This window comes from Rhododendron vialii, chromosome 13a (genome assembly GCF_030253575.1).
Source record: "Rhododendron vialii isolate Sample 1 chromosome 13a, ASM3025357v1".
Lineage (NCBI taxonomy): Eukaryota > Viridiplantae > Streptophyta > Magnoliopsida > Ericales > Ericaceae > Rhododendron > Rhododendron vialii.
The window spans coordinates 32,540,113-32,554,901 of NC_080569.1; the positions used below are offsets into that span (position 1 = coordinate 32,540,113).

General features: G+C 37.5%; 1 protein-coding gene and 1 pseudogene across 5 annotated transcripts; one reads left to right on the plus strand and one right to left on the minus strand.

Moving 5' to 3' along the window:
* The first annotated feature begins 1,071 nt into the window (after positions 1–1,071).
* On the plus strand, positions 1,072–5,256 carry LOC131314584 (cysteine synthase-like; annotated as a pseudogene).
* A 632-nt stretch (positions 5,257–5,888) lies between these two features.
* Positions 5,889–14,024, minus strand: LOC131314580 (protein DETOXIFICATION 42-like). 5 transcript variants are annotated; one of them, XM_058343331.1, is made up of 14 exons: positions 13,930–14,024; positions 12,080–12,208; positions 11,035–11,156; positions 10,717–10,929; positions 10,321–10,511; positions 9,988–10,123; positions 9,727–9,823; positions 9,541–9,641; positions 8,919–9,082; positions 8,111–8,182; positions 7,908–8,024; positions 7,713–7,808; positions 6,510–6,631; positions 5,889–6,056 (listed from the first exon to the last, which is right to left on the minus strand). In XM_058343331.1, the coding sequence occupies exons 2-14, from the start codon at positions 12,157–12,159 to the stop codon at positions 6,014–6,016; spliced, it is 1,554 nt and encodes a 517-aa protein (XP_058199314.1). In that variant the 5' UTR covers positions 12,160–12,208; positions 13,930–14,024; the 3' UTR covers positions 5,889–6,013. The 5 variants fall into 5 exon arrangements, with proteins under 5 accessions (XP_058199314.1, XP_058199316.1, XP_058199313.1 ...); XM_058343333.1 differs by lacking the exon at positions 13,930–14,024 and adding an exon at positions 13,783–13,923 and having other exon boundaries at positions 10,321–10,457; XM_058343330.1 differs by lacking the exon at positions 13,930–14,024 and adding an exon at positions 13,783–13,923.
* Positions 14,025–14,789: the final 765 nt, after the last annotated feature.

Below are 14,789 nucleotides of genomic sequence, written 5' to 3' on the forward strand. Positions count from 1 at the left end.
CCCTGGTGTGTTCGTTTCTTGGTAAGTTGTTCTCTGCCTTGTTTTGGGTAATTGCTTACAGGAAAAACAGAAAAGGGTTTTTTGGTTGTTGATTTTCTACTTTAGTTACCTGTTTTGGTTGAGTTTCGTGGAAGTCCAGACCCTAAAGGAAACCCAGAATTCACGTATCTCTCCGTTTCCCGTTGGAGCTGGGTATCACCCTTAACGGAATTCCCTTTTGGCCTTATAAGTTTTTTTTTTTATTTTCGTGTGTGCAATTCTTAGTTTTTTTTCTATCAAGATTTGCAATTACATGTGGAATCTATGTTCTATTTATATTTTATATACATGGATATAATTATGTATATTTCTTTTATGTTAGCACCAGATAAAGGTTTTGGGTATTGAACTAATTCAAGTTATTGTTTCCTATAGTTAAAATTAATTTCTTGTTTTCTATTGTTAATATTCTCCTAGTGGTGTTTCTGGTCTTGGGGTTTCTTTATTTCTTCTTCCCCTTCCTCTATTGATGCAGCTTGTGCTTTAATTATTTTTTGGCTGACCAGTAATATGCTCTTTCGGATTGTATTAGATCTGTTTAACATATAGTTTGTTTCCTGGCTAGTCACAAGTTTTAGCGAGTATTGGCTGTGGTTGATAAGAAACGAAGAACATATGCAATTGTTGAGAATGCTTTGTTTCCCAGAAATAGAAACGTGAACGGTGCCATATATATGAGGGATTTGATAAGAAAAAGAAAAGAAAGGATTAGAGTTTCTTGCCAAATCACCCTTTTGGATTGGCTATTTTGGTGAGAAATGAAGAGAGAAGTACAAAAATGTTTTTTTTTTCCCTTCGGATTGGCTTCTTTCCCTTTCTCACCTAGTCTCACCATAAGTGCTCCCTTTTCTTATCGCACCCTTTCTCACAGTCCGAAAGGGCTGTGAGGTTGTGCTTGGATCAAGGATTTGTGTAACGAGAATTTGAAGTGGAGAAGTGTCATTGTTTGGTTTCTGTGTCATTTTCCTTTCCCATGATAGATCCCTCTACAGCATGATCCCAAAACGTTCTAAGCATTCTAAACTTAAGCCTTCCCTGAATTTTTTTCCAGAATTGTTGGGATTGCTAGTTCTCATCTCTTCAACTCAATTCTTTTGGACACTGGTTTTGGCCAAACGGCACAGGAAAAGTGTGCGATTGCTAAGGATGTTACTGAAGTAAGAACTGTTCATCGTTACGTTTTTACCTTCTTCTTGATCCGAAGATCACGGGGCAATGATTATCCTATTATTTTTGCTTTGACTTGTGCAGTTGATAGGTAACACACCTCTTGTTTACCTCAACAACGTCGTGGATGGCTGTGTAGCTCGTGTTGCTGCCAAGCTAGAGATGATGGAACCCTGCTCTAGCGTCAAAGATAGGTACAGATAGATGCCTCTTGATCTTGTGCCCGATGATGTCTGTGCCATTTTGCTTCATAGTACCTCAATCATGACCATAAGTCTTAGATTTAATCGTATTATGGGACTGTCAAATAGATTTTGATTCGCAAAATTATTTGTGGCATGCAGGATTGGGTATAGTATGATACAAGATGCTGAGGAGAACGGCCTCATTAAGCCTGGCGAGGTTAGTCCAATGCCGGCTTGCTTACATTATTTTTTTTTGTTATTTGTTCAATTTGAATTCTTTTCGGTAAGATGGACATCTACTCAAATGGGACTTAATATCTGGACCTCAATTATCTACTTTGCAAATAGTGGATTTCTCCTCTTTTGTTACTATTTAAGTTCATTAACAATATAAGCAATTTTTAGAATCCAGCATATCTGTTTCTTGCTCTTTTTAGCACGTATCTGATTCATTACTGTTTCACATAGTCTCACATGAGGATGTGCCAAGTTATTAACCGCTGAACTATTAAGTAGCTGAATGTAAAGGAGTTCATTAAATTTCAGTGATCATACCTGTACACTTTGTGTTGTTCCTTCTACTTTGTTGATTGCGGACCTGACAAACTTTTTATGTGTTATGTTTCTGCTGAAGAGTGTCCTCATTGAGCCAACCAGTGGTAATACTGGTATTGGTTTGGCATTTATGGCAGCAGCTAAGGGTTACAAGCTAATCATTACCATGCCTGCTTCTATGAGTATGGAAAGGAGAATCATTCTCCGAGCTTTTGGAGTTGAATTGGTTCTTACAGATCCCGCCAGGGGCATGAAAGGGGCTGTTCAAAAGGCAGAAGAGATATTGGCAAAGACCCCAAATGCCTACATTCTTCAGCAATTTGAAAACACTGCCAACCCAAAGGTATCGAGTGCATGAGTACTTTCTGAGTATTTTTATTACCATCAGTTTATATGTTGGGAGTGGATTGGAAGATTAGGTACTTGATTGATATTATCTGTTTAGATCCATTATGAAACAACTGGACCCGAAATCTGGAAAGGCTGTGGTGGGAAAATTGATGCCCTAGTTTCTAGGTACTGGAGGAACAGTCACAGGTGCAGGAAGGTACCTTCAAGAGCAAAACCCTGACGTTAAGGTCAGCTTTTTAAATCACCGATTTGGTTTGGAGACTTTGTATTTTCTCTGGGTACTTTTTGTTCCTCCCTTCTCTCTATCTTACAGTTAATGAAGGTTCTCATTTCCTGTTTTGGGGTTTAGTTGTATGGCGTAGAACCAGTTGAAAGTGCAGTTTTATCTGGAGGAAGGCCTGGTGAGTTTTTTGTTTCTAACCTGTCTCAGTGAGTCAGCATGAATGGTGTAGAAGTAGAACCAATTGACAGTGCAGTTCTTTGCCAAAAGCATCACAATTGGCGTAAATTTTTGTAGTAATTGTTGGGGTTTATGTGCAATATGCAATGCCACGTGTCCATTTGTTTTTAGCGTCCTTCAATATAGGTAATAAGAGAGCAAACATAACCGTTTTTGTATTTTGATTTAAAATGGGTGGTTAAAAATGCAATGTGGGGCATACTAAGCCAAACTGTGACTGTTAGTGTCCCTGTGTCTGGTTATGTTTTCTGTAAGAGCACTGATTTCTTTTTTCCAGAAGAACCTATGAAACACGTTCCTTCCCATTGACATCAAATTTGTTTTGATTTTTCTGCAGAAACTTGTGTTTCAATATCTTATGTTCACATCAACATTAGAAACCAATGAGAAAAGTATGACCTTCCTATTCCATTTGCACCAGCCATTTACGTTATTTGGGTGGATGATGGTTGTGGCTGTTTCCTAATACATAAAGTTATTATTATTCCAGATTACATCTTAGCTTTGCAGAGGAGAAATATATTCTTTTAACCTTACCTTTCTCTTCATGTTTGTCATGCTGTAACATGCAGGGCCTCAAAAAATCCAAGGAATTGGTGCTGGTTTCATCCCTGGAGTATTGAATGCCAACTTACTTGATGAAGTTGTTCAAGTAAGCATGGCTCAACTACTCAAGCAGTCTCATTCAGTTTCAGTAAACATTTTTCGTGAAGAGACGAAAAACAAACAAAACAAAGACTGAATAGAGGAAGAGTATTGGTTTCTGGTCATCTTCTTTATTATTGACTGCTTTGCATTTATGTATGTCGCCTTCAAAGTGCATAAACTTAATTTCGCAAATTAGGGTATCCTTGTCACCTGCCACTCAAGGGCTTAAGTCCGCTTCGGAGGTTGTGTACTGAGTAACCCTGTTATGCACCAGTGGCTCTGGAAGTAGCCTAAAACATGTTGTAGTTTTCTTGAAGCGGCTTTTCTTATGGGTATCTTTCTAGAGGAAACATTTGAAAAAAAAGAGGTAGGGTTCTCAAAATGGACCAAGGGAGATGCTCCTTTTGACCTCACTCAAACTGCTTAAAACATAAGTGGATTTATAACTGTACCTGTATATGTTGGGCTTGCTTGGGACCATTGGCATTTGGGTGAGTGAGCGACTGAGAGGTCTCTTGCTCATTATCAGATGGAATTTTTGACGTTTTGATGTGTGTTAACAAAGCATGCCCAAAGGCTACTTGTCTAGAGAATCTTATGTAGTTTCTATTCTCCGCATCTTTTCTTGCCATTTTTGCTTTATGTGATTCTGGATTCAACCAGTTTTAATTAGTTTCTGAATGGTTTTGGTCGAATGGTGTTGCAGATATCAAGTGAGGAAGCTGTTGAAACAGCTAAGCTTCTTGCATTGAAAGAAGGTTTGCTGGTATGAACCTAATTATTCTCGTTATTTTATCACTTCTCTCTTGCATCAAATGAGGTTTTCTATTAGCACAAGTGTGACGTTTCCTTGGTTACATGCATTGCAGGTAGGGATATCATCTGGTGCTGCTGCTGCTGCAGCGATTAAGATATCTAAGAGGCCAGAAAATGCTGGAAAACTCATTGTTGTGAGTTATTGTTTTTTCGTTCTCCATGCAGCCTTTCTTTTTTGAATTCACCTTTCCTGTTTGATCTGTCATGTGTTTGGATTTGAATGTCAACTGGGTTTCTATTAAAACTAACTATTGCTTTATTCTTACGTAATTTGGCTGAGCTGAACACCACTTGGTAACTTTGACTGTATCACTGAATTCTTTTAGATACATTGTTTTGTTCGTGTAAATCTGAAAAAGCGCTGATAGCGATTGTATAAATTCTTTTCCCAACAGGTTGTGTTCCCCAGCTTCAGTGAGCGTTACTTGTCATCGGTGCTGTTTGATTCCCTGAAGAAGGAAGCAGAGAATATGATTTTTGAGCCTGAGATTTTCCCTACTTACAAAAGGTGCTAATTTGTCTCCGTTTCTGTTTGAGTCTGAATATAAGAGTACCAAGATCATGGTTTTAAGTTCAGAACGCAGTTTGGACATGGGAGCTTTTGCTCAATAAGGTTTGCAATTTATTGGAGTTTAGCGATGCTCAGGTTTGCCGAACGGTTATATTTGGCTGGACTTCGATACAACTTTTATTTGGAAATGTTATAAGTTTTGATGCAGAATTTGCTCGTGTAGGATGCTCAGGAGCCATCACTTTGATTGTGTACAGGGCCGGCTCTAAGATTTCGGAGGCCTAAGACAATTTTCGAAAACGAGGCCCTTAATATCCTAGCACTTAACGTGTAATTCCTTCTTCGTCAGTTCGTTGGGTTTGTTTGCAATGAGAATTATCGTTTAAGTGGAAAAGATGCATCCATGTTAATGGTGCACTCACCACACTGAATAATTTTCCTAGAGATTATTGATATCGAAGTTCTGTGATCCAACTTTATTCTTGCTTTTTGTTTTTTTTATATCTGTTCCATTTTTACTGGGCCATTGGGCTTTATGTGAAATATATTTATGGATTAAAAATGGGGCGTATAGCAATACATATATAGTAGGTGCTAAAAACAAGAGGAGACCCTAGTTTTTGGACATTTTGGGGGGGCTTAAAGCTTGCGCCTCATGGGCCATAGCCCAGAGCCGGCCATGATTGTGTACGTTGGAAAAGTGATTTTTGATAGCATTACAAATGAGGCTTGATGCATTGATTTTAACATGTGAAAAATCATATTGGTCAACAATAAATGAAGTTATGTACCTATATCTATATGATATGATTAGATTCTACATTTTCTTGACCATTTTTGGGTAATTATTAGTTTTTCCATTGTCAAGTATGCAAAACAAATTATATACTCCATAGTAGATACTTGACCCCCAATGCATGTAAATCCTAACTCTGCCTCTGAATGGTGCTAGTATTGAACTAATCATGGATTCATGGTACTATATGTATGTATGTACATAGAAAAACATCTTTCTCTTTCTCATCTACAAAGAGGGTTGAATTATATACCCTTCATTCCTCATTGGAAGTTCACCATAAAAAAAATCATGCAGTTTTTTGAAACAAAAAATAAAGTTCTTTTTCTGTATAGTTTTCCAAATTTTTTGGCCCCGAACTATTAAATATCTCAATTATTTCTTTAATTTGGTGTTAAAAATTCCACGAATAATTAGGACTGTGTACCATACATTCAAGTGTTTCTTTGACAAAAAAACAAAAAACAAACACCAACTGAAAATTTTCAGCTTCTCAGAAATCCCCAAGGTCCAGTTCTGGTCCCTATCCTGGAAAAGTGCATAAAACAAAATTCTGTAAATTATTTGCTGTTTTTTTTTTTTTACCTGCACAAGAAATTTTATATAACACGAACAAGAGAAGAAAGGGAAGTAAATTCAAGTGGCATGCCTATATGTAAGCCTATGACCTTATGTCACGACTTTTTGTATACCTCAAGTGGTTTGGCAAAGTAGGTACGAGAAAACAACTAGTAAAAATTTTACCCAAAGAGATTGTATGTTTGAATCTCGCGAAGCCTAAACATTCCAAACCTTAGAGCCATTGGAATTTTGTCCGGTCGTTAACTTCAAGGCCCTAGAGTGCTAGCCCGGACATTTGGTTACGAAATAAATGTTGGTAAATAGACAGGTATGTTCGTTTACTCTGTTTCCCATTCCTTTTTGTTTAAGCCACAAATCAAGATCCAAACACAGCCTTAAAGCGTTGTGAAGGACAATTACCTCCAAAAACCAGCAAGAGCTCTGAGACTCATGTAGATGGTGAGGCCAACCCAGATTCCAATGAATCCATGAGTGGGGGAAAGAATGAACAACAAGAAGATACTGGCTAGAGCCACCATAACCTGAATAAAGAAGAGTAATAGTAATGTGGTTTTGAAGCACAAAAATGGTACGGACATGGATGGAAGTACATTAGATGCTGATACAGATGCGACCGTTCCATGTGTGAGGGCCTCAAATCTACCTCGTGGGCCCCATGTTTATTTGACAGTTCTGGATTCATCTATTTTCGAATTTGTACACTTAAGTTTGTGTATGTAGCATTGGTGTTTGAGATAAGAACGCTTCTGAAGTTTCAAATTAATGAAGAGTTGGAGTTCCCAACTTAACAACTAGAACCTCAACAATGAAACTACTTTGATTTTGTGTACTATCAACATGGATTCGGATCTTGCGTTTGGGTGAAACTTTTATAGTCAAATATTTATAACATCCATCGGATATACGTTACTACTTACCCGATGGAGTTGTATATCTTTTCACTACAGCAGTGGCGGCTCCAGAAATTTGTACTAGGGTGTTTAGGAATTATGGAATCATTAGACAATTTGCTACCCTTGGTAAGGTGCCGATCAAAACAGATATAAAGACTTTGATGAGTCGAGTTTACAATATTAAGTTTAGACCTATAGCAACAATGAAGGATCTAAAAAGCTTGAGTGGTGTAAAATTACTCACAAATGGCTTCATCCCTGTTGGCTGCGTGTGCGATTTCTTAAGCAAAACGTTCAAGATGAGGAGACTGGGTGTTCAAAAATAGTGAGATGAACCTAAATCTTATTAATTCCCTACATGGAAATGCAAATTAAGGGTGTTCATATGAATACCCAAGGTTGGCTGTGGAGCCACCAGTGAACGACGACAGTCCAGTCGAACAAACAGGGCTTAAAGGAATCGAAGAGCCATCTAACATTGTACTCTTCCGAGCAAAATATGGGGCATTAGGCCACTCGTAGTCCGATAGGCCATTTGCAAAAGAAGATCTGTCACATGTCTTGCTTCTTGGGTAAAATCTTTTCCAAACTATATGCCTACTTTGTTAATCTAGCCTTCATGTAAGTGTTTTTCATTCATAAATATCTTTCTTGTAATGTTTCACCAGCAGGCAATATTTCAATGTGGAGAAGCTGAGTATAGGCTTACCATAGAGTAGGCAGAATATGCAAAATCAGATGCGCCAAAATTGACACCATCGAAAACAAAAGCCAATGCATTAATAGGTTGAGTAGCTGCAACAAACTGAAATGCGTAGAAAACTGTATGTCACATACAAGTTAATTTAACAGACGTGGGAACTAATAATTGTGCTCTTTCCTATTTGAAGAAAGGAAGAAATACCGGTATGCCAGTACTGATGAGGTGGAGGACACTGACGTCTTTTGTAAATATTCTGGCCCCAAATGGCAACCCAACTCCAAGAACAAGGGCTAGCGCGAAACCGAGGACCAATCCCAGCTGCAGTATCGAGTGGTAACCAACTTGTTAGGAAGCATATATCAGATTAAACTGTTTGATAATCGTGTCAAGGATAGTTCAAGAACCTGCAATACACGGGATGCAGTTGCTGCAGCGCGGTCATAGTCTTTTTTAGCAAATGCACTAGCAAGTATTGCCTGAGAAATTACCAAACAAAAAAAAGTATTGCCTGAGAAAAAAGGAAAATTGCACGGACAGTAAGCTTAGACGGGTAGATGCAACAAAAAACTCGAAACAAATACATCCTGCGCAGTGAAGATAGCAAAAACTAGATTTGTACAGTAATATATCAGATTGGTTAGATCCGACAGGTTCAAGCAAAAATAATGTGAAAACCATTAGAAGATAGATGAATGCAAATCCTATATAATTAAGGGTGAGCTTGAAATAAGTGAATGAGATCTTATGTATTCATGTGAATCATGTCAGTAAATGTATCATAAGGGTGGTAGGTGAGTCAGAATTCTTAAGGGGATGTAGCGTCGGAACATTTTCACAAGATTTTTATAAACATTTAGTTATTGGTTGTTAAGGATTTAAATCAAGATTTGCGCTGATATATTCCCCATTTTTTTCCCCTCGTCCATTATATTCTCAGGATTTGGGCCGAGGCCAACAAGTAATTAGCTTTCTTTCTGTTGTTTTGCAGAGAATATGAAAGGGAAGTGCGAATGATAATTACTTTGACCTGTTTTACTTTTAAAGAGAAAGAGAAACTGAGGTATTAAGGTAACTGAAACTAACAAGAAAAAAATGGAGCAAGGAAAAGGGGGAGAATATAAGAAAGGAAACTGAGGAAGAAGATGACATTCCCTTCATTCACAAATGCAAGAAAAATTGGGTTGTGGTATCTTCATTAAGATCATTTCTCACCTGCCCGGCAACTGCCAATCCGTCGGCAAGCAAAGAAGTTGTCAGCCACACTTGCAAACAGACCTGAAAAGCAGCCATTGATGTTGATCCGAGGTGTGCAGCCATTGAAGCCGCCAGGGTTACACAAAATGTCACAGCTATTACCCTCATTAGTAACAGAAAACCTGAAATAGGACAGAAAATAGTATCGTGCATACCATAAAAGACTAAACCATACCAAACTATGCCTTGCGTTAATAACAATTGGGGTCAATTACAGGAGTTTTTTTTATTTATTTTTTATCCATTCCACTATGTCAGAAGGGATTTATCTCCATACGGGATCTGATGGGATTTTTATGCGTTCAGGCTACCTAGCTCACAACCATTCCCCTTCCTCGGGCTTGGGCAGGTTGCTTAAAAGATAAGACTCTAAGGCAGATTTGTGGAACCTCATGCATTTTTCTGAGAAGATATGAGACTAAAGACCTAGCCATCGCATAACATCAAAATGGCGAACATCAAGGTGATCAATTTTTGTGTCAGAATTGCACAAGATGAGTGGTGAAGTGTACATGATAGGATCAGTAAATAAATGGACAAAGTAGATATTGAAGGGAAAACTGCTCATATAAAACCTCACCATTTTTAACAAATCGACCGAATTGCAGATATTTGATACTAGGAGGCAGAAGATCAACTTGTTGCATTAATCTCCAGAAAAGCATAATTGAAATGAGGTACCTACAAGACCGATTCTGGTGTGAAATGGATGTTTCAATGTCCGGACAATATTGAAACATTTGCAAAGTGATAAAGTTAAACTTACTGAGATATTACATGAGCAATGGCTGCACCACTGACGCCGAGGCGGAAATAAAAAATGAACATTGGATCCAAGATTATGTTCGTCAAATCTCCTACCACTATATTAGAAAGAATATGGTATGAGTTCATAATAGGGTGGGTAAATCTTTCTAATAATTGAGGTTGATGCATCAATGATAGGCTGATACAGCTATTCAAAACGCATTGCACGAGTGTCCAAGTGGGCTTATAAATGGAAAAGTAGCGACAATGTGATGCATACCGATGGCATATAAAGGAGTTTTTGTATCCTTAAAACCGCGAAAGACTCCTTGCATCGCCAAGGAAAGAAGAACTGCTGGAGCACCAAGAGACCTTAATGTCAAGTATTGTTGTGCTGGTTTTAGCATAGGGGAATCCTGGATAAAAAAAAATTCCTCCGGCTATTATTACTCATCACATATAGCCATAAGCCTAGAACTAAATACTCAGGCAGAGTTTGGAACATAGATTCAAGAGCGGTTTACTGGTAGAAAAAAATGATGGAGAAAACAAAGAAACAAATTTAGCGAACTCACGATCCAAACACAGCTGGAGAGAAGGTATTAGAACTTACAGATTTAACTCCCATGAAGTTTAGAATCGGTTTTGCTCCAGAAATTAAAAAAATGGCCTGGCATAGTCCAAGAATGCTGCCAATGATTAGGGCTGATGAAGCTGATGGAATATGCCTTTTTCCACGTCCAGATTTAACTACATCAAAGGTACCGCTTAGCAGTTCCGAATTGCATATACTCTCTATCGAATCTGATGGACAAAAGTTGAAAGACATTTAGGTCAAGGGAATGGGATTGTTTACACTTGTGGAGGGAAAAGAAAAAGGAAGCCAAAATATAGCATAGTTTATATTGTTTGAATAACTTTTCACATTCCGTCTCTTTTCCCCCCACAAATCAAGGATCCAAACACAGCATTGGAACGAAATATCGCTGGTACTGATTAAACCTCGTACCAGTATGAGTAATCAACTTTTTGTTTTCATTATTTACGGCTGAACCAATTTCCATGTTTTCACACTCCTGTACTTCCGCAGGACTCACTGTTGCAATAGCATCCTCCTCGGCAACAAAAGAAGTTGTGACACTGACAAGCGGAAATATTGCGATCCTTGACACTTGATTGAACACAGCAATGGATACTCCAACAGCAGCAAGTTCTACTGGACCTACATTATGTAATGACGGGAAATGTTATACTTTTCGCATTCTCAATGATCATAAAATATGTCCAAACATAGCACAATAGTTTTGTTATTTTGAAAAGGAGATACCTATTTGGCCGATGAATGCTGTGTCAACCAGAGATGCAATGGGATCAGCTGCCAGAGCCATTGCTGCAGGGAGTGCAATCCTTGCTATTTCTATACCAAGCTCATCCAAGGTGAATACGCGTCTGCTCATTGCGCGCAGTTGAAACAAACTAGTCGTTAGCCCTTCGGTGTTTTACAAGATAACAAAGGCAGTGATAGAAAGTTCATGAATCATACAGTTATCTGTATAATAGTAAAGCAAGGACATAAAGCAAGAAGTTCATTTTTACTCATAAAAACGAAAGGCAGCGATGACTCTAACAAACTGAACAAAATTAAGTTGTGGATTCACAAACGGATGCTGAAAGCGATTACATTAAATCATTAACCTACTTGACAATTTGTGCCTTTTGTGAAACCAATAGTGTGGCGATGTAAACCACAGCTATCAAATGGAAACACATCCAACCTCTTCTCTAAGGATTTTCCAGCTATTCCGAATCTATGCACAAGAAGTTAGAGATGTAAAATTTTGTGAACAGGAACTCAATGACAGTGGAAGTTTGACTATCATGTCATGCTTCAGAGTAGGATTTTCGCGACCAAAAGTTTTTTCAGCACACTGAGAAGTCTCGAACAGTTCATACATACATGCATGTATTCAGGACATTTCATAGATAGACCAATGAACTATAGTAATCGAAAATGATATTTCACACGTACATGCATGCGCCCATGGGTGGTTGCATTCTTTTGAGGAGCTCGCGGGGACACAAGACCCGAGCAGAAAAAAAACGCTTAACATTCTTTTACGATTTTGTTACGTAATCAGACAAAGTGCATAGAAGTATTTCTCCCAAAATGGAAGTCTATGGACGAATTTTACTCAGTATACTAAGTTTTGTAAAGTTTTGCGTGCCTATGTGATGGTTTATTGTTGTATTATGATACGACTTGTTGTTCATACATGCGTTTCTCAAGATTTAATTCTTCAGTTTGTCAAAAACGTTCTAAAAAATTTAGAAGAGCCAAAGTTAGTTTGAAATAAAAGAAAAGAGATACGTACCTTGCATCCTTGAACAATATGCAGAGGGGAACTCTCCTCTTGTTCTCTGATGGATATCTTTCATCATCATCCTCTGCCATTTTTGGAATTGTAATGCAAAATGCAGAATTTGCAGCAGCTTTGCCCAACCTAATGGTGCATATATGGGAAGCACAGAATTTCTCAGATGAAGCAGCCCAGAACAAGTTTAGTCACAGACATGGAAAACCCACACCCAAGTCTGAGTATGGTCACACACTAAGTCGCGTAATTTGCATGCGCGTACGTGAAAACCTCTTAGAACCACATCTCAAAACTACTCTTTTTTGTTTTGAACGGTGAAGAAAATTTCATTCATTACAATGACTAAAAAATGAAATTGGTACAATAGGACGAGACAAGCCCTATCACTGCTACTTGCAAAATCTCAACCTACCTCTCAACCACCCTAAAAAAAATCAGTTAGCTGCAAAGAACTAACTACACAACCTAATGCTTGAGCCACAACCATACATCACAACAGCCCCTAAGGCCATCCACAGTGGTATAATCAAAAAAGGATAACCAAAAGTTGACACATCAGCTTTTGATTATTCACTTAAGAGATTGCTAAGCTTAACAATGTCTTACTTCACTATAGTCATTTCTAGTCCATAATCAAAATATGGGGTCCACTACAATTTTATTCTCTTTCCCCCTGTTTTCCGTCATTCACTTCCCTCAATTTACATTTTTTATGAGTTAAAATATATCGATTCCCTCTTTTAATTTTGAAAAAAAAATCGGTGACTTCCTTCTCTCCTATTATGATTTTTTTCATTTTTTTTCCGGGGGTGGGTAGTAGAAACAGGAAAGAAGAGTGAAACACCTTAATCCGGCGACGATGGATTGAATTGTAGATGATCGAGAGATATGAGTTTCACTTTTGGAGGAAAAGAAAGAGAAATAGTTTGTTGGCGAAGTAAAAAAGATATAAAGTAGCGAAAAAGCTTGGCTACATAAAATTTTTATTCTTCAATTTTATTTTTTAACCAAAAAAAAAGAGTAGGCGAAGAAGGGAAGAAGAAAATACTAGTTAAAACACGTGTGTATACAAATTTTGGAACTAGTTAACTTATGTGGTGTAGTATCCACAAATTTTGATTATTGAAAAAGGTTGTTAGTTTTGATTATCCAAAGCCCAAAATTTGATTATTTCTAAAGATGTTACTAAGTTTGATTATACCATTGTGAGTAATCTTTTGCATCAATATTGTTAACTTTAAAAACAATTAGCATTTGATTATACCACTGTGGATGGCCTAAGATAGGCACAAATAGTCCAAAAATCAGTTAAGCCCCAAATAGCCCTTTAATTAGTCTCCAATCAGACACTAAAACAGCCCCAAATAGCCCAAAATCTGCTCCTAAACAGCCTCAAATCTGTCCCCGACTCCCTAACTACTAAAATCTGCGAGAGCGAGGATTGAGAACGCGAGAGCAGAGTGAGAATTGAGAGCGGGAGCACAGAGTATTTTGAAAAGAAAAGAATTATGTGACTGAGGTCACATGGTCACATATGGAAAAACACAAAACCCAAATCTAGCATGATCAACAGATATGGAAAAACCCAAAACCCATAGAGCAGAAATATCTTGCAAAACTGGTGAGTTACACATTCCCAAAGAAAGATTGTACTCAATACCCATCAAAATATGGAAAGTCATGAAACCAAATTAATTTACCTATGAAAGTTATAGTTTCAATTCAAAGAAAATAGTACAATAAATTGCCGCTCAAATTTGAGAATTTAATCTTCTAACTAACAAAAGTGTCCAATGAGAAAAGATCTTCCATTTAAACAGCAGAGAAAAACATTCTGGACCACTCACTACTTGGGGTGGTGATGAAGCTAGTAACTTTTATTTTCTAGACTAGAGACTTGTAGTAGTTATCAGCTTTGGAGTTTCAGATGCCCAATGAATTCAAAACTTCTGTGATAATTGGGTTCTCATTCTGCAATAGCTTTCACCATGAAAAATGGGGGACCCATATGATCACATCTTTCACAATCAATATTTGTGTATCTATCTTGGCTACGTACCAACCACAGTGGGATTCAGTGGAGTTAATGCCTAACTATATAAACCCCACAGCAGTGTATGATAGATAAAGAGTCCGGAAGGATCCGTTTGATTAGAGCGAACATGATAAAAAAATGCAAGAAAGAGAAAAGACTTGACACTTTTTTGGTGTTTGATTAGCATGAAAATGGTAAAAAGTGCTAGAAAATAAATTTTCTTGTACAACCCATTTAAACATGGTTACATAGCTTTCACTTTCTTATTAAAAATACAAGGAAATTTTATTTTCTTGTGAAAGTTGCCATCTCATATAAAACTTACCGCTATAAGTAATTTCTTATAAAGTTTTTATTTTAACCAAAACGCATAGAAGAAAATAATTTTTTTTTCTTTTATTTTCCTTCATTTTCACTTTCTGGAATAAATTTCTTTATAATTGAACGGACCCGATGGGGCACGTGACCTTGTCAAGGACCACTAAATAATTATTCCATAGAAGCTACGTTTTCTAATTGGACCCGACCTCTCTCTGGTCCAAATTTGGATTGCAAGCACCAAACTATCTTGACCCTCTAGTTCGGCAATCAATTGTCACGATTTATTGAAGATTCAAATGGGTATAAGTAGACCCTAACTGTTAAAAATATTTATTAATAGCAAATTTAAAT